This window comes from Calypte anna, chromosome 4A (genome assembly GCF_003957555.1).
Source record: "Calypte anna isolate BGI_N300 chromosome 4A, bCalAnn1_v1.p, whole genome shotgun sequence".
Classification (NCBI taxonomy): Eukaryota; Metazoa; Chordata; class Aves; order Apodiformes; family Trochilidae; genus Calypte; species Calypte anna.
This window is the reverse complement of record NC_044248.1, coordinates 35,588,336-35,608,106: the sequence shown is the minus strand read 5'-3', so window position 1 is coordinate 35,608,106 and position 19,771 is coordinate 35,588,336. Positions and strand designations below refer to the sequence as shown.

General features: G+C 44.0%; 1 protein-coding gene across 17 annotated transcripts in view; it reads left to right on the top strand.

Annotated features, from left to right (window-relative positions):
- FAM13A (family with sequence similarity 13 member A) overlaps nucleotides 1–19,771 on the top strand; it is a 127,946-nt gene that overhangs the window by 50,389 nt on the left and 57,786 nt on the right. For 2 of the 17 annotated variants that reach the window (XM_030450298.1, XM_030450296.1), the window contains exon 1: nucleotides 15,118–15,220. The exons of 9 other annotated variants lie outside the window; for them this stretch is intronic. In XM_030450298.1, coding sequence (XP_030306158.1) covers nucleotides 15,183–15,220 — 38 coding nt within the window. In that variant the 5' untranslated portion in view covers nucleotides 15,118–15,182. 6 more of the 17 variants (XM_030450297.1, XM_030450305.1, XM_030450303.1 and 3 more) reach the window with 6 other exon arrangements.

Here is a 19,771-nt window from a genome sequence, read left to right as displayed (position 1 = left end):
TATTAGAATATCTATCTAAAAGAGTATTGAGTTTTGATTGCTAGTACTTTGTCAATGAGGTGAACAGGTAGTGGGCGATTTGATTTCTCAGAGTCTTTCCCTGAACATCAAACTGAACCAGTATCTCCCTGTTGTTCTTAGATACTGAATTGAGCCTGTCATTGCCTTTCTTCCTCTGTCTAGCACAGGACATGAAGGATTCAGGTTACTGTGGGAAATTGCTGCATTCTACTGAAATATGGGGTTGGGCTAATGTGGGAAATAGTGCTATTTACATGCCATGAAACAGGACACCTGCAGTGTCCCTGCATACCAACGTGGAACACAAAGCAGAGGCAGTGCTGCCAGGCACGTAACTGAGTGACTTCACTGTGTAAGTAGGAGACAGGTGCTATTCTCAGCACTAGCACAGACAGACATCACTCATCTTACAAGTTAGCAAGTTATGCACTAACACTGTATTTTGATTCATAATAACAGTGAGATAGGTTAGGAAATTATTCACTGACACCAAATTTGGAATCATAATGATGGTGGTGAAGCAGACATATCAAATCCTGTTTCCAGCCCTTGCAGGCACAAATTCTCTTTGACTTCTAGCCATGTTAGCTGTGTGGTTTACTGCCCCCAAGCCTGCTCCCAAAAATCCTGCAGCCAGAAGACGTCAAGTTCATTTATATGTCTTCACTAATCCAACTCCTTTTGAGTGAGATGATGTAAGAAACAATCACCAGTGCAGGACAGCTGGCAAAAGTGAGAAGGCAGCAGAGTTCTACCAGCTAGACAGGGCTGATTAGGTGGGATTGGGTCAGAAGTTATGGCTGTGGCATTGGTATGCTGGAGCTTGGCAGAGAGAGGGCCCCTGCCCCTGTTCCACTACATGTTGCAAAGTGTAAAGGGAAATCCAGTGCTTGAGCCTTGAAACAAAGGATTGCTGAGTCTTGTGTCTGGGAAGGTGTGTGTGACTGGTATACTTCAGGAGGTGCCCCAAAAACGGAGTCTTTCAGGATAACATTCCCCAAAAGACATAAATTATTTGATAGGATTATTATTAATATTATTATATTCATACTTTTTCATCAACATGTAATCTTAGAAAAGTGGAATAGTTGGGCCAATACTGACACAGGACATTAAGCATCAAATGAGATGTGTTTGTAATTAGGCAAAAGCCTAATCTCCCTGCTCAGGACTTGACATGAAAAATGTTTGCATCTCTAATTTTATCTGGGAAATTAATAATTTGTAAAAATGAAGTCTCTTGTAATCCCATTTTGTTCAAGAATGCTTTAGTTTTCTGACCTGCATCACGCTACTGTACAGATTTATCTGATTGAGTTGAGTAGCTACACTGCTGCTTATCTTCCAGCACTTTTTTGTCAGTGATCTACTGCTGCTGTGGAAGGAGAACTAGGTAGTGCTTGCTGGTGTTGCTCCCCAACTCCAGGGTGGCAGACTGTGGGGCAGGACAGGATGGAGAGGAGGCCCTGGACCAACCCCAAGAGGAGGAGAGGAGAGAGTTCTTTAGCAGACCTAACACACCCGGGGGATAGCTGTCTGTGCAATAGTCAGAAATCCCAATTCCCTGGCATTAATGTAGTGCTCTGATATTTCAGGAGAGTTTTTAAACATGGTTTTGGCAGCCTTGTGCCATTTCTGTTTCAGCTAAGCTCACAGTGAGCTGTCACCTGGTATTATCATAGTGCAAGGCTACCTTAGGAGTTTTCACCTTTTTCAGCAGAACTTTGGCATCTGACCTAGACACAGAAGTGCTTTCCAAACACACTGCTGTTCTCACTGGGGGGTTATGTCACAAGGTAGTAGCAGTTCTTAAGTAAATATTATCATTAATTATACATAATTATCAGATACGTTTTAGTGAGATGACTGTATCGGCTCAACTATCATATGATCTTTGGTAGAAAAGGATAAAGGTTATTCTTGGCAATGATAATAATTTGCTGTTTCATGAAAACACTCGTGGTTTGTTCCTTTTCCATGCTCAGACAGCGTGATATGAGTGGATTAGAAGAGAATGAAGTCATAGGTGCAGAACTGCACCTTTAGCAGGCTCACAATTCTAACAGTGAAGAAATAACCACACACACTAAGCCTGTAAGCAACCCCCCAGCAAGGACTGTAGTCTTAATAAATTTTCAATCAGTTTCATTTGGCAGTAGAGCAGAGGTCTTCAGGGAGAAAATGAGATACTTCAAGTTGATTAGTTATTTTTTATACCAATTAAAATACCTCTCAGTATGTGTCTTCGTGACCTTAAGATGAAGATCCAAGTATTAAGTAGCAGCAACAGTTGTGACCATGTTTTCTAGAATGGCTTACCATTTTTTAAAAATATTGGAAGACATATAATGCTTCCTCACAGGTATGATATTCCTCATCACAGGAATTTTTGAAGGGGCTGCTGTTATTTGAAATATGTGAAATATCAGTTAAAATGAAAGCATATTGCAGAACATAAAATCTGTTCACAACTGTCATCCTAAGAAAATGGTATTTGTAGCATTGATATGTTCTTTTTTTCTGACCAAAACAGGTGGATTAACTATGTGTATGCATAATCCTCACCAGCACATAATGTACATGTTCTCTTGAAAGTTACCTCATTATTATAGCTGTGTGCCAAGGGCAAACTGCTAATTATGCAGTAACAGAAAAGAATGCCTGTCATACAGTCTTCAAGTAAATCCCAAAACAGTGGAGAAGGGGAGGAAACGGGAGAAAGGAAAGAGATTGGTCCAATGAAAAAAGGATGAAAGTCTGCAGGCAATATCATAGAATCATAGAATTGGCTGGGTTGGAAGGGACCTCAGAGATCATCGAGTCCAACCCTTATGCAGTCTGTTACATGAGGCTTAACTCATTTTTGCAGGAGTACCTATGCAGAGCTTAAGAGCAGGGCAGCCAAACTTCCAGAGGCTGGAAACAATGCACATATTTTATGAGGGATCTTAGGCACAGGACAGAGAGGGGTTCACGCTCCCTCCCATTGCCCGCCACACCCCAGAAAAGCCAGGAGGGTGGCAAAGTCCCCTCCTTCCTGCACCCTTCTGTGTTCCTGCCTTCCTGCACTATGTGTTCCTGCACTTCTCACACTGTCTTGGAAAGAGGCCCCAGCTCACCGTGTGCTCACAGAATCCTGATCCTAGTGGGAGGCATTCCTGCCCTTGCAGGGGGTTGGAACTAGATCATCTTTAAGGTTTCTTCCAACCCAAACCATTCTATGATTCTATCTTCACCTGGCCAAGAGCCGGAAAACCCACCCTGCAGAGCCAGGGGAAGCAGCAACTTTGGGACTAAGGTGTAGCAGGAGGGAATGGGGCTCCCTTGGCCCTTACCAAACCCTCAGTAAGAGGGGCTGAGTTAGGCTTGCAAACCCTCCTGGATGGGTTCTGGGTGAGCTCCAGGGGTCTCTTCCAACTCTGAGAGTTCTGGGAGAGCTGATGGAGCTCCTGAAGTTCAGGAAGGCCAAGGGGAGAGTCCTGGGAGGAATTCCAAGCACCAGGACAGGGAAAGGAACATCCATGGAGAAAGGTTGAAAGTAGAAGGTTGGAAGTTCCACCTCAGCCCCCTGAGTCCCTGTTTGGGTCCCTCTTTCTTCTGTGTAGAAGTAAAATGGCTGCTCAAAACTCTGGTTCAGAAGGGACATATGTAACTGCAGAAGGAACTGGAGTGGTTTTGGATGCGCCTAGAGGTGCTAAAACTTGGATGCTTCGAATAACAGTTTTATATAGATTTTACTTCAGGGATAGGGTATGTTAGGATTTAAGTGGATACAAAGGTAGGAGGGCCTCTTGCAAGCAACACTCTTAGTCTTTAATTCTAGGCTTCGTATACAAGCAAAGAAAAGGGATAGCCTTTAGCCAGGAAGGAAAATGCTTCCTGCAGCCAAAATGTGAGGCAGGAATTGTTGATGATGAGCAGAAATGTCTTTCCTGATGCTGGCTCAGAAGTACATGCTGTCTGCAGACTTCTGTTGTTACCATCCTGCACCCTTTGCCCAGGAAAGTGCACTGAAATAGGTTTTGCTGTTGTATATGGCTATAGTAGCACTTGGCTGGAGCTGCATCTTCTTACAAGTCCTGGGACTGTTTCAAAGGAAGGTCCTTGGGTGGGAGAGCACCCTGCTGTCTGCAGTGCAGGCAGGCACTGTGTGCATTCCCTAGGTGGAAAGACCAATGCAAGGACTCTGGCTGGGTACCTTCCCTTGCCAGCAGTCAGTCAGGTGCTGGGGAATGGCTGTGGCTATGGCAGCCAGACTTTGTGAAAAACGTTTTGCAAAAACTTAGAGCAACCACAGAAGTTCATTAAGCAAGCTGCCTTCTCCAGTACTTTCTAGCCACGTCTTTGTGTGCCAAAGATCATAAATTCCTGTCTGTGGCTGTACTCACAGCTGCAATGAGATTTGTCAGCACAGATAGCCTGTGCTGGCTTTCAAACATGTGCATGTTCTCAAAGAGAAGGTTTGTTTATATCAACTTTTTATTCATAAGGATCCTTATGTCTGACCTATGTTCTGCAAATAAAGGGATCACATGCTGTAGCAGCCTCCCTAAAATAAGGGGTACCCTGCTGCACCCTCTTGTTAATGACACTGCATATCCTTGCTGTTAGTTGATTAGGTACAAAACCACATATTTTTGCACACTGAGAAGTTTATGCTAGCTATAAACACCCTATTTTCCTTTTAGGAGCTGAAGTTTAAAACCAAAGGGAGCCAGAACTTACCATTATTCTCTGGCATGTGATAAGAACTTGAGTGCCTACTGTTGCCAGAACAAATCAAGCAGGGGGGATGGTGTTGTTTGCTTAGCTGATTATTTTTGTTTAGGTTTGGGTTTTGTTGTTTTTTTTGTTGTTTTGAAGTCTGTCGTGGCAGTACATTCAGTCCCCATTCAAAGTAATAATTTGCCTTATCACTTAGGAGCCTTGCTGCCAGGTTTACATAAGGGATTGCAGTCAGGCAGGAGGCAGGGCTTCCCTCTGACAGCCCTGGATTCTTCGAGAAAACGCTCAGGAAAGGAACAAAGGTCTGGAATGAGGTTGGTGAGGAACTGGTTGCCTTATGCATCATTCAGCAGCAGCCTCTGGTGGCCTCTGCTCTGAGTCCTCAGAGAGGACTTTTTATGTAAGGTATTGTTGCTATTTGTCACTTTCTTTCTAGGCTGTGTTGAGTTAGTTTTTTCCAAGCTGACTCATTTAACTTTGAGAGTACATTTGTCTCCACCCTCCTGTGCAATCAATTCCCTTCTTTCTTGTATTGTGAGATGCTGGCACTAGGAACTGCCTTACATAATGAGTTGTTAAGAAAAGTATTCAGTTTTCTAAAAATGCAGCCACAAAGACATGTGATTGATGTGTCTGTCCAAGGTAGGTGACTGAACGGTGAGTCAGGGTGTGGTCTCAACTCTTCCTGGGTTCTTCTCCTCTAGAGCCAAGAAGTAATGACAGTAACAGAAACATGTAATTATGTAGATTTTTTTTTTCCATGGAAGTCACCTGGGTGGATTTCAGTTTATTTTCCAACCATTTGCCCTTTCTCTTCTACCCTGAACAGGTTACTCCGTTAGAGTAGTCTTTGTTCATTACAATATTCTAACCACCCTGTTCACCTCTAGCCATCTTATCTTTGCCTTTCTGTGCAAGATTTAGATGGTAACAAATTATGGCTTGTAGGATGGAGAACACTTGGAATCTGATGCTGTGACCTGTGCCATGGAAATGGAGGTTTATCTTGGAAGGAACAGGAGTCAGAAAGGCCTGACAACTGTTAAATGTAGAAAGCAGCACTTTAGTGCCATAATGTGCATACTAAAACAAAAGTTGTTCTTTCAATCTGTGAACCAAGAGCTTTTCCTGTTTCCTGTGACAGCATCCAGCAGCCTTAGAAACCAGAAAGGGACTACAGTAAATTCACAGGAATTGAGTAACAAAGCTGAAAGACCCTCACTCCCTTTCTGTATCGAAGGCATGACCCTCTCAACTGGAAGGATTCTTTGTGTCATCTTGTTCATTTTTTTGTATCTGCTTGTGCTGTGAGGACAACTTCCCATCATCTCATGATGCTGGTGACTTACTGATACGAACTGGGTCAGATGATAATTCTTCTGTAGGAAATAAGGTGCAAACATCTGTCACAACCTTGAAGTCATTTTCTGGTAAGAGGTTCAGTGACCTCCTATGAGAGAACACACGATGGGTAATAGGGAATCTAAGCCAGCCTGGGAAATCTTTGTGCTTTTACTATTTGCATTTACAAAACCCCTGGATACCCATCACTGACCTGTCTTACTAGCCGAGAGGGAAGAGGCAGGGCCTCTGCACTGTCACTGCAATAATTGACTGCATTGAGTAGTTCCCTCTCCTGTAGCTTCCATAGCTCCCTCCTGAAGTGCCTGGTGCATTGTTCAGCTGAGGAGGTTCAGCAGAGTGTCCCTTGTTTCCGGGAGCTTTGCAGAGCAAGCAGTTTTCTACCACCTGAAGCTGTGAGGTATTCTTCTTCCTGTGAGGCTTCCCAGAGGGGACCTGGGTCTGCATCCTGCAGCAGGATCAGTGGGCAGAGGTCACAGAGTTCTCAGCCAGATTTATTTGCTGCTGTGACTTCCCAGCTCAGCTGCATGAACTGTGCATTTGGACGCTGTGTTCAGCACGTTGCACTGGAGGCTGATGGAGTTCAGCTGTGACTTCCCATGACACATATGTGTATTTTAATCAGAGTAGTCAGCTGGCTGCCTAAAAAGAAAAGGCTGGAGGGTGGCAGGGCAAGACTGTCACTCAATGCTCTTGTCACTTTTCTTGCATCTGTTTGTCTGAGCTGTTTCGGTGTTGTAAAATCCTCATCTTTCATGGTCAGTGGCCATGAGAGATTTCCTCTTATTTTATCTGTTGTGAGGAATGTGATCCCAAGCTGACAGCTTATCTTCAAATTGCACTTTCTCACATTGGCTCAGTGCCTTTCTCCTGGCCTGAGAGGGTTGCAGTTGGGAAATGTGAAGGTAGTTCTGTTTCTGTACCAAAGTTTTCCTTTTCCTTTGGCACCTGCTGCAAGAGGCACTAGGTATGACTGCAAAGAGATCCCACTAGGTGACTGCAAACAAAGTACTGGAGGACTCCTGGATGGTACTAATTTCCAGTCAAGGATTTGACAGAATTCCTGGAAATGAGATGCCACCACCAATTCTTCATGCCCTTTCACAGTCTCCAGGCTGTCTGCATTCAGAAAGTTTGAGTCATGTAGGGAGGGATAAATATCTAATAAAATCGTTTTATTGTCCTTCATTATGGTTAGGAACCACCTAACCACCAGGAAATTATTACTCTGCTGGGAGCACTGCTAACAGTGCATTATGCTTTGTAAAATTCATAGAGGTTTCTTTCAAAAATAACTGAGTCTGAAACTTCAGAAAGTGTCAAGTTGTGAAAAAATAAAGTGACTGCCATTCTGACAGGGCTACTGAGACTACAGAAAAGAAGTTTCACTTTAAAACTTTGTTAGCTTTTGATGGATTTATGCCCCTTGAGTAGAAAAGGGGCCTTTTCCCAGGACTTTGAAGGTGGGTTGGGATGTTGCAAGTTTACAGACCTTTCTCTCGTTATCCTGAATTATTTCAGTAACTAAACATAGGCTTATGCTAAACTTTTGTTTCCCTTTGGGATCCACTTGCACCACTTTGGACATTGCTCAGACTGGCCTGCAGCAGGACAGGAGTGTGTTTACATATCCTGGAAACACAGGGAGTGGTTGGGTTCAAAGCTGATGTAGCAGTGAGCTGTGCTGATTAACCTAGCATCAGTACCTGTCTGTGCCTAAACAATAATTCATAATTCTTGATGCATGCACAGCTGGGTGCAGGAAAAATTCCTGGAACTGGCCTGAGAGGGCTGTGGTCTGGGCAAATACAGTCAGGTTTTCATAGATCTGATCAGAGTTGTCTTTCAGCCAGGATCTCCCTGGTTTGCATGGCAGATGTGTCTTCCAGCTCTAGGCAAAGAGATGGCATTATTCTCACCCAGCTCACTGTTCTCTTAGTGCCTTCCAGCCAGAATCCATCTTTCCTGCCAACTCATTTTTTCCCACCACCTCTCCCAGGAGCCAGAACGACTGCTGAGGCACTTGTGCAAAGGGAGGACTCCTTTCAGTCTCTTATTAGCTGAAGAAGAGCTATTTCTAGAGGGATTTTCTGGAGGGTAACTCTGCCAGGCTGCCTCCTTGGCCAACAGGGATGGCTGTTTATATTTGACTGGAGTAAAAAGCTGTATGCACTCCACATGAATGTTGCATCCTGCTCCTCCACTTTGCCCATCCCCTTCTGATACGGCTGTTATTTTCATAAGGCTAAGGGTGACCTACAAGCATTTCACTTAGAGATGCTTTAGAAAGCAGGAAACGTGGTGAGTGCAGAGGCATGGTGTTCAAAGGGTAGTAATTTTCTAGAGAATTGGAAGGATGTTTTTGAAAGGTAGGAAAGTGTGAAACCAGTGACATTTTTGGTAAGGAATGTAAATAATGCAGGGAATACCAAGTGCTCATTTAAAACTTTTGGGGTCCTTTTGTTAGTGAATGCTTTTGCTTCAGTTTTTTTCTATGGCAAACATTTTCACTGCTCTGAACCAGCTGAATTTTTAAAAGGAATTTTAATTAATATTTGGGCATTTCATTAGATTAGCAGGACTTTGGAGAAAGCCTGCTGTGAGAAGACTTGTACACAACCAGACTTCCACATGTTTGCTTGCTCTCTCATGCTCTGGCACTTGCACTAACTGGTGCAAATGAAGAGCCTAGTGACCCATTGCACAGCATGCTTTGCCCTGTTCCCACAGCAGATTAGCTGGCACAACCATTCATTACTTGATGCTTTCCCAGAAAACCCTTTAGGAACCTACTCCCAGTCCTCCCCCTCCTCCAGGAGGGAGGCCAAGAAATAATTCTGGGCTATCCCATTGGGTGAGAGCCTTTTGGAACAAGTTAAAGCAGCTGACAAGCGGGTGTGGCAGTGCTTGCAAAGGACACTGCTGCTTAATGAAGAGGAGCCAGAGGAGAATCCAGGGCTCCTGGGAGCTTGAGGTGTCCCTCGGGATGGGAAATGTGCTTGCGTGCTTATCTGTTGGCTGAGATCAGGAACTCTGAGAACCTCAAGCTCTAAGAAGCTTTCAGATTGGTGTTTGCTTTTCTCCTGTCCCGGCAAGTTTAAGGAACAGTTCTGGAATGTTTCCTCCTTGAAGAAATTTTAACTAGCTTTGTTTAAAAGGTAATTTGGCCTCCAAGTTGCAGGAAAGAATAGATGAGCTATAGTGCAAAAAAACCCAGTATATTCCCCACAGATATGGCAGCAATAGTTGTGTAGCTATGCCAGTGCCAAAAATAAAAGGAGTAAAATAAAATCAATTGGGAACAACCTGCTTCTTTTTGGACAACAGAAGTATTAGTTAAGAAAATGAGTATTAGAATTCTGCAAATTACATCTGAGTACCAGGACACTAAAAACTCACCATCATCTTTGATGAATTGTGTCAGGAGTTATCCTCACTGTTTAGAAATATCTCCTTTCTAGTCATAATGCATCTTGCCTTTGATTCCTAGCCACTGGATCTTGTTCAGCTTATGAGCACTACATCAAATATTGGCATTTCCTGCAGGCATGGGCTGTTTTATTTGCAAAGCCCTAAATATGTGGGGTTAAGTGCTTGGACTCCCTTCATGGCTTGTGTTGCGCTAAAGCGAGTGAAGAAATTTGGAAGAAAATAAATCCCCTTTCAATCCAGCTGGCCCCCCAGATATTAAAGGAGCTGGTGGAGACTGGAGTTAGATTTTAAGTGACAGCAAATTCACCTTTAGTAGGCTGGAAAACAAGGATCTGTGTGCAGTGCTAACACCACACGAGTAAAGAATTATTGCAGAAATGCACTGAAATTTGGTCGTGCTTAAATGAAGTTTCTTACCACAAAATTAATGAATAGTGTGATTTATTAAAGAAAAGTTCTTTTGGATTGCTGGTGATTGATTCCTGTCTGCAAAAAGAAGCAGCACATGCAGAATACCTAGGCTTAAATGGATCTCGGATGGTGAGGAGGAAACTGTGGGTGTTGAGATTCATACTATTGAAGAGACTCTGCAGACATAAAGGCAAAGAGGTTTCAAATCTTCCCCAAAGGCATTCCAGTGGGGGAAAGAGGCTCAGCAGGGGTGTCCCTGTGATGGTGTCTTCCCTAACATCCGTCCCCCTGCTAACTATTTTTATACTATTTTACCTGACAGGTGGAGCTTGAGTTTATTGTGGTTGGTGTGAAGTTCTCTTGCTTTACATTTAAAGGTATAGGCTACAAAAAGTTCAGTGCTCAGCCTCCGTGAAGGGTGGTTGCACCTTGGAGATGGGTAATTTTAAGGACAGAGGTGTGGTTTTTATATTAAAATGATATTATAGTGAGCAAAACTACACTCTAGGAACAGCATTTGTTGAAGTGTGGCAGGTTGTTGGCCTTTACTTAAAGATCACAAATGCAATCTGGATCATTTCTAGCAATTTTAGCAATTATTCCACAGCTTGTCACTGAACACTCTTCAGTTTTTCACAACTTGCTTGAGAAGGGGAATTCCTGAACAGATCAGAGTCTTCTGTAGCAACTGCCCCAGTAGGAAATAGAGATGTGATCCACCTTTTCCATGCAATATCCATGTCGATCCCTCTGAGGATGATGTTAATTTCTTTAGCTACATGGTAACTCAGGGCTTATATGGAAGTGTTGATCTGGCATGACATGTATCCCCCAGTGAGACCCATCATCTTGCATATATTTTCCAGATTTGACTTCTGTATGGCAGTACTAAAACTTCTAATGCTGGCTTGCAGAAAACATACAAAAATAACCACCAGTATTATTTTGTATTTCCTTTCAGATCATTGATGAAAGCATTAAGTGATACAGGGCTGAATACCAGCCTTGGGAAGTCACTGTTAGTGCTTGACCCCTTTCTGAGGATTCCCTTTTACTAAATTACATTTTTAACATGAGAGTTACCCTTTCTTCCTGTTTGTGCTCTTTTGGACAGGGCCTATTTAATCCTCTGTCTATTTGCTTTGGGCATGAAGGGCTACAGTTTCCAAATATGGTTTCTATTTACATGTGACTTGCATTTTTTAATGTGTACACACAAATCTTCTGGCCTGCGGGAGATTTTCCAGGGTATTTATAATTGCTGATGTTTACATGCACAGATACTCTAAACAGAAAAATGCATGTATCAATACTTGTATGTGTTTATAAATAATGGCATTTTAAATTTTGTATTACTGGTGTTTTTTAAAGTACATTCTTTAATTTTCAGTCTGATCATATCTTTGCTTTGCATCTCATGTTTCTGCCTGGGGAAAATTATTGCATAACTCAGTAAACACTGAGAATACACTGATGTTATTGAGAAGAACTCCAGCATCTTAAAGCCCTCAGATTTTATCAGACCAGGCAAAATATATTTTTTTTCTATTTTTAGAAAATAGTATCTAATTGTGTATGATGGTGCAGTAAGGCAAGGGATAGCTGCTTTTCAGGAGGCAGACACAGCCACATCCTCAAAATCTGTTATCACTTAGATCTTTTAGCCTCTGGTGCTGTTCACAGATCTTCCTTTCTTGTTGCTTTATACACTAAGAAAATTACTTGGTGTGCAGCTAAGTATGAAAAGGAGAGAAGGAGAAGAAAGCACTTCTGTAATGATGACTGACAGGATACTTCGTTTTTAAGCATGTGTTCATTCTTTAAATGGGAAAAAATGGTTATTCATGTTTGTCTCCAGCCAGTGTGTTTTTTCTTTGTTGAATCTCAGTAAGAGATTTGCAAATCAATTAGTTTGAACCCAGGTGTTCCCTTGGTGCAGCTGCTGACGTATAGAGGTACATGTTTGTATTTTAGAGGGCTTTGTTGTTTTTATTGTGATTTGTTGTCCCTTTTGCTGAAGTATTTGCAATATACTGAGGAGCATACAGTCAGTGGAGAGGATTCTGTGCCTCTCCTAAGAGAAGGTTTTTTCCCCCCGTTCTCTGTGTGTATGTTTGAAGCTACAGTAAAGAGCCACTGTGGTGCATTGCTGCTGCCAACAGGTGAGTTTGGCCTTTCTGAGCATTAGAAAGCAATTTTTTTCTGAGCAAGAATTGTGTGAAATTTGCAGAAGGGGTTTCGGTTTCCACATTTAACATGGGAGAACAAAATCAACAAGTACAGACAAATCCAAAATAAAAAGTTATATAATCCAAGGTTTTATACATAATAACCCAGCTGGAATTATGCAAGTTGAAAAGGGTGTAAGAGGGCAGGGGAAGAGTAGGAATTCCTGCCTCTGACAAGTAGCAAGTTGGCTTTAACAAACATCTGTAAGAAGGAAGTGGAATGGTTTGGAGATAAGACAGTTTTCTGGCACCTTTTGTGTGCCTACTTTGTGCCACAAATACATTGCTTGTGGGCTGTACCTGTGAGCAGTGAGGTGAAGAATTAAGAAGCTGTGTGCTTGTTTAGCAGAGTGAGTGATTCACTGAGATGATACAGACTGAGCTATGCACAGTGGGGAGATTTCCTGGTGTTTGAGGAGCAGGTACTTCTGCTCTTATCAACAGTTGGCCACTCTGGCCCGAAGTACTTCTCTAAATTTCACTCTCTCTGACATTTCTCCATGGTAAAATCTTCTTTGCAGCTGCTTCAGAGACAGGAAAGCCTTGGGAAAATCAGCAGTGCTAGCAAAAGTTCACCAGCTGCATTTTTTCATCTTAGAGCTCCTTTTTTTTTGATAGGTGTTGAAGCTGCATGCCAGTGGGAATGCAGGGAAATGTGAGCACAAGGGTACTTCTTATTCAGGATGTTTTTGGTGATGTTAAAGAGGCAGATGAGGAAGAAGAGGAGGAAACTGACACCCTTTTGTGAAAAATTCCAAGCAAAGAGAACTGAAACTGAAGGTAGATCTCAAGGTGTTGATGGCCGAGGGAAATTTTAATGTTCTCCCAAGGCATTTGGCTGATTTAACATGTACCCATGAACTAACCTTCTTCACTGATATTAATTCATAAATTTATCTTGCTGGTTATTACAGCATCTCTTTTTTTGTTTGTGAATTCTTTGTCAACAATCTGAGTACCTTTAAGCTCATTTATATGGGCAAGTCCCATGGAAGTTATGGTAAAATTACTAGGGTATGAATTCAGATTACAGCAGCCATTGGAGTTGTTCAATTTCTGTTTATTCAGCAAGCTGCTCTGGAGAACCTGGACTCCTTCTCTGTGTAAGTGGGTCCTTAGGTAAATGTGAAAAAAAAAGGTTGTTTTTTTTTTTATTATTGGTGTCCCAATGGTAACAGTATATAGAAGTGTAATAAACTAAGAACTATTGTGTGTGTATATAAAAAGACTGGCTAGGAAGAGGCAATTTGATTTATTGTCAAATTGTGAAACAGCACAAGGTGCTTTTGTTTTATACTGAAGCAGTTTTATGCATCAGAGTAAAATCTTTCTCTCATGGTTTTGGTTGCTTAAGAGCGCATTTGGCACGTTTAATTTAACAGGAAGTCCTCAAGATATTCATTTAATTGCTACAGATAAGAGCAGCCCAGATCTATGACGGCAGAAGGCATTATCAGCATTGATGATTTTCCTAAAAAGGGGCCTGGCATGAATGTGGCAGGGCAGAAGAGGTCTGTGCTGAGGCAATGGACAGAAGCATTACTAACACACTTCTTCCAGTCAGGCTGCTGACAGGAGCAAATATTAAACAGTTCTGTGTACTGAAGCACAGCCACTTCTCCACTGGCCTCTGCATCTACTCTGTGCCACCACTCTCTGAAGATGCAGCTGCCTGCTGCTCTTGTTTTTAAGATTGAAAACACCTGCTTTCTGCTGAGAAAGGTAAAAATCTGCTAGGCATCCCTGTGGAATGTCTTATACCCTTTTGCTAACCAGTGAGTGTCTGCTGCTTCTCTAGAAAGCTGGTGTGGCTCATTTCTAATTCACATGACCTACATCTGTATGGAAGTCTTAAACATAAAGATACTAAGCTCTTGCCACAGCTTTCTCCCCAAAAATACTTTAAATATTGACTTTATTTTTCAAGACTGATACATCTAGCTGTGCCAGAATTAGCCATTAGGCTTTTGCCACCTAAAATATTGAAAGGATCTGTTCTCTTACCTTAATCAGTCTGAGATTGTCCCTCTCCCCATCACATGAAGTGTGTGGTGTGGTAAGAGCACTCACAGGTAGGGCAGGAGCAGAAGTTGGAGGAATGTTCCTCCAGCATTCCAATGCTGGCGGAAGTTGAAAATGACTCCTTGGGTATTCTGGGCAGAGGAGGTGCAAAGGTTAAAAAAATAACACTTTGGGTATGTACCAAAGTGTTGGCTACGTATATAACACAAGGAGTGGTACGTTCAGAGGCTCAGTTGTGCCAGCCCCTGTGGACACCTATACATGGTGAAGGTGTGTGTGGCTTGGTGCAGCTTTCAGAGACGGATCAGCTCAGCAGTGGTCTCATAGAGCTTTGGTTGGGCCAGGTGCTGTCTGAGCATCCCACCTGCCCCAGAGAGGACCTAGCACCACCGTGGGGAGGGGGTGACATTTAGGAAGAAGGGTGAGTGGATTACAGTTACTAAAAAGGATACAAACGACCTTGTGGGGTGTTAAAAAGTATCCTGTGGTAATTAGTCCTCAGTTTGCGGTATTTCTTGCAGATCCGGGACCAAATGGGCACTGGCACAGGTTGCCCAAAAGAGTTGTTTCCAAGGCCAGGTTGGATGGGGCTTTAAGCAACCTCGTCTAGTGGGAGATGTCCCTGCCCCTGCAGAGGGGTAGGAACTGGATGATCTTTCTTTAAGGTCCCTTCCAGTCCAAACTCCTATGATACAATGGCAACTTACACCTCTTCTGGTTAACCTGTGGCTGCCGCAGCTGGTGGGCCGAGCCGGGCCGGTTGTCCCCCTCTCCCCGGCGGCAGCGAACGGGGGCCGGGCCGGGACCCTTGGCGGTGGGGCGGGCCGGGCCGGGCCGCCTTCAGCCGCCAACCGGGGGCTGGCGGCCCCTTCGCCCCTCCCCGGGGCCGGACCGCGCTGCCGGATCCCCGCGGCGAGGCGCTGCGGGCGCGGCGAGGAGAGAGGCGAGCGGCGAGCGGGCGGCTGGGCGGGCGGCGGCCCCATGGCCAGCATGGCTTGCGAAGTCATGCCCCTGCAGAGGTACGTGTCCGGCCGGGACAGCCCCCGGCCCAAAAGGCTGGGCGGGCAGGCGGGCATGGAGCTTGTGCCGGTGCCGGGATGCCCGGTCCGGAGCACGGGGGGGAGCCGGTACTCCGGCCCTGGTGGGGAGGGTAGCACCGCTCCGATCCCGCTGCCCGGGCGCCGTGTGTCGGGTCGATGTATTAACGGGGCTCCGGGAGATCTCTGGCTTCCTTGTGCCGGGGGGCGAGAGGTAAGGGGGTTCATGTAGCGCCCCGAAATTCGCGCAGCCCTCTGTGGGGAGAGCCTTCCGTGGGCTGGGAGCGGCTCGGAGGTTTAAAGGGGTGTAGGTGCCGCGGGACCATCCCCTTCCGGAGAGCCCCGGGGGTCTGACTGCTCCTTGCGCCCCAGCAAACATCTCCCTCCCACCGCTCCACTGCAGCAGCGGGGGCTGCGATGCGGTGAGGGAGCGCAGCCGAGCCCGGCCGGGCTTGTCCCTCTGCTCACCCCACCTATGGCTGTCTGCTTGCACACCCAGCGTGCTCTGTCTATGCAGCTGCCTCCGCAGCATGGGCGATAGGTTTAGTTTTCGGAGGAAAAGGGATGTTTTGTTTCCAGACACACCTGCCTTCGGCACCAGCTGTGAGTGCCTACCTGTGCTGGCTTGTGCCCCTGCCACGGTATAGCAGGGATAGCTGCAGGCAGGCTGCTGAAATGGCAGTGCACAGCCCCACTGGGGAGGGGGCAGAAGTGTGCACAGTCCTTTTACTGAGTCATTAATTGTATTTTATTTTTTTTACTGCTCTCCCAGCTCTCAAAATTCCACATTCCATACTTCTGTGGCATTACTCTAACGGGCTGAATATCAATCTTCATGTTATCTGCAAAATAGTACAAACGTAATTTAGCGTGCGGTTTCAGCACTGTGGTGGTGCTGTTTCAGCAGAAGCTGCAGAGCTGCTGCTCACTTGGACACAATAAAATAATAACTGAAATTGCTGTCTAAACTGTTGCTGTCTTGGTAAAGCACAGAGTCCTCTGCAGATAGATGTGGATGAAGTCTCTTTTTGCAGTAATGCAGCTGCAGGATTCCATGTTGATGACTGCAGGGAAGGAGAAAGGCAGTTTGAATGTCTTAAAGAAGTAGTCATAGTGCTTCATTCCTATTTGAAGGATCAGGTCTCACATAATACTTTTAACCTTTTTGTGCTCCTGAGGATGGATCTGACTGTGGTAGCCACTGTCAAAACAAGTGGTTGTTACTGTGCTCTTGACTGCTCATCCCAGGGGAGGGTAGGTTTCACAGGGTAGCTCTAATTAGACTGTTTTTTGCTGTTGCAAGGATCAACTCTTGATCAGTTAAAAATGCACTCTGCACTTTAAAACTGAAGATTTTTCTTCATACTTCCATTAAATCTCTAGCGTGGTGGAGAATTGTTTGAGCTCTGCAGTTAAAAAAGAAATTAATAAAATTCTGGCTTCTTTTCCATCTTCTTTATCTATTTTTAGTATGTATACCATACTTCTAGCTTCTAATTTTCTTTGGACCTAGGGGCAGACAAGCACAGACTCCCAGATCCTTTAACAACAGCATTCTCCAGCTTGCACCTTTCCCTTGGAATGTTGGCTCCTCCCTTCTTAGTGCAGTTTTGCTGTGGAAGAGGGTCTTGCTTGCTTTGGACATTTTTTTTAAAGCTTCAGGAAAAGTGATGCCTGGTAATGGTTAGTACCAGTGTGGGTAGTGGTGTGGTTGTAGTTCTTGTGAGGTGGACAGGCTGATGCTGCTGTTCCAGTTGAGGCCATGGAGTTCCATTTTCTGGGTCTAAGGCAGACTAGGGGCAACCTCCAGGTGCTCAGGGCACTTCCCAAACTGAGAGCAACCATCTTCCCCTTTCAAGAAGGGGAATGAAAAGCGGGCAGGGATCATGCTCGGTTCCCTTCCTGGGCAAATAAAATCCCTTCTGCCCCTCACCTTCAGGTGCCTCACTCTGTGCTCTCTTTGGGCCATAAGATGGCCATGCTGCACCATCCGGGGGAACTCTCGTGCTGAAGTGATACAAATGCATCTTTGTTTGGCTGGTGTGTAAGATTTGGAGAATCTTTTACAAACCTTTTAAAAAGTTGTGATATTTAAATAGTTTGTTTCTTGAGTGGCCAAGTTTTGTATCTACCAAGGTATCTGTAAGCTGAGTCTGTCTTCCTAAAGGCCATATAATGTGTTTGCAGAGAGCCATATATACTGTACAGTGTCATTTTATTCTATATATAGATGTCTGTGGAATGGCACGTGATGGGATATGGTGGCCTGGTGTGAGACAGTAGCAATGGGGATACCAGGGTTATATTCTGTTACATGTGAAGAGGTGGAAGGCTAAATGAGTTGACCTCTTCTCTGTAATAGGTGCTGTATTGACCAAGCACTGTAAAAGGCACCTGTGAATGTCACATGGGTTTCATTACTGATTTTCCAATAACCTATCCACCAGTAATTGTCTCTTGAATTGCTAATAGGCTAACATGTTTTCTGAATCACATTAGCTTACTTTAATAACCTAGATTGACAGTCAGAGCATTAACAACACTGTTAATGTACATTTCAGTTCATATATTCTAGTGCAGTCTATTGCAAGTTTAACCAAGGCTGTGCAAATCTGACACCTGTGGCAGCCACCTCTGCTGGTCACATCTGCCACTTGCTGTAGGAGGTAAGAAAGGCAGGTATGCACTTGGGCCTTGTTTGTGATCAGTGTCTTCTTTTGCTTTGCACTTTGCTGAAACAGATTAAGTGAATCCATCACAAATATTTTTAGAAAGTGCATCTGGTAGAAGTAGGGAGTGTGACTGATCTGTTCCTAACCTGTACTGCAGCAGTTGTTTGCATGGGCTGTCTTGCTTGCAGTCACCACTGGGGTTGATTTACTTGTTTGTTTGCTTGGAATATTTTAGCCTGAGAACACTGTTCATATTCCACTACACTTTCTTCTTTTTTTTTTTTTTTTTTTTTTTTTTTTTTTTTTTTTTTTTTTTTTTTTTGAATAGCCACAGTGGATTTTGGACTTTGTTATCGCTTTATACCCAAGGTCCTGTGAGTGCTTGACAAGCCCTAGTGAAGTATGTTCTGGAATATGTATGTGAAGCAAAATATATTCTCAGAGGGTGGAGAGAGCTTGTATCTGATTTGGTTTTTGGTTTGGTTGGTTTGGTTTTGCTTTGTTGGGGTTTTTTTCCCCCTGGTGGAAGAAAGAAGATAAATTCAAACCTGTGGTTCTCCTCAAGTCATAGTTATAGCCTATTACAAAATGCTACATGAATTTTTGGCTTTCCAGGGTCTCATTTAACCCACAGCTGGGTAATCTGTCTTGTCACAGCTGTGATGTGGTGGTGGAGGTGCATGTGGAAGTTCTTCCAGGGTGGGCATTGCAGGGAGGCTCTGACTAAAAGAGGAAACTGATGTGGAAATTTGCTGCAGTGTTTACTTCAGAGGTGTCCACCTGATTAAGCAAGAAGATAGGGATATTTACCTAAAAACTGGGCTCTTAGAAAACCTTGCTTGAAACATTCAAGCTTTTAACAAACAATCCTGAAATCAAAATCCCTGGTTACCTAGTAACAGTTCTTCACCATTATAATGCAACAGGTATGTGTGCATTATGCAACTTCACCCTGTTAAATTCTGAGAAGTGAAACTTTGGCTGGTACATTCATTCTGCCTCTTTCTGACCCATTTTATAGTTTTATCCTGGTGAGGACTTTTGCCAAACCACAAGTAGAAGAAAAGACACTGCCCTGTCTTTCATAATAAGCCCCAACTAGTTTAAGAAGTAAAACAACAAAGCAAGCTGCTTAACATTGACGTCATTTTATAAAAGATAAACATATTTGCAATCCAGGAGAATAGTGAGTAGCAAGTAATTATACAAAATTATGCTGTCAAGAGTTCTACTGGATTCAGATATGTTAATATAAATGGAAAATCAGCCTCACACTCCTGGTGGCATTTAATCAGCAATAAGTTGTGCTCATTTCAGCTTGCTGCTTGTGGGATAACCTGTGCTTCCCTGATGTTGCTTTAAACCGGGAGAAGGTGAGCAAAAAGGCTTCAGTGTGGTGTTTTCCTGTGGAGGCAACAAGCCTCAGTGCCCACTCACACACAGCCTATGTAGTTACACCTGTGGATAATCCAGCATGTTCCTAATGCCTGTGGCTGTGCAGTATGTTATTGTTTCCTACAATAAAAAGGCTCTTACTCTAGCCTGGGGTCCTCATGCCTTAATCTTGGCTGTGGAAATCGGCACAAGAAATATTTCATGCTCCTCAGATGTGTAAGAGAGTGATCCTAGTGTAGTGGAACAAAGCAATCAGATGCCTCTGATTACCGAGAAGTGGGTGTGAGCCGGTATCAAATCCACCTGTGCCCAATTAGGGCAGCCCCCCTATTGAGCATGTGCAAGACCAGGGGGCCAATAAAGGTGGGACCCACACCCACAGAGATAGCTCACTCTTGTGCAAGGCAATGGAGAGGCCAGCAGCTCATGGAGCCTCAGGAGCAAGAGAGGCTCCTCCTGCTACATT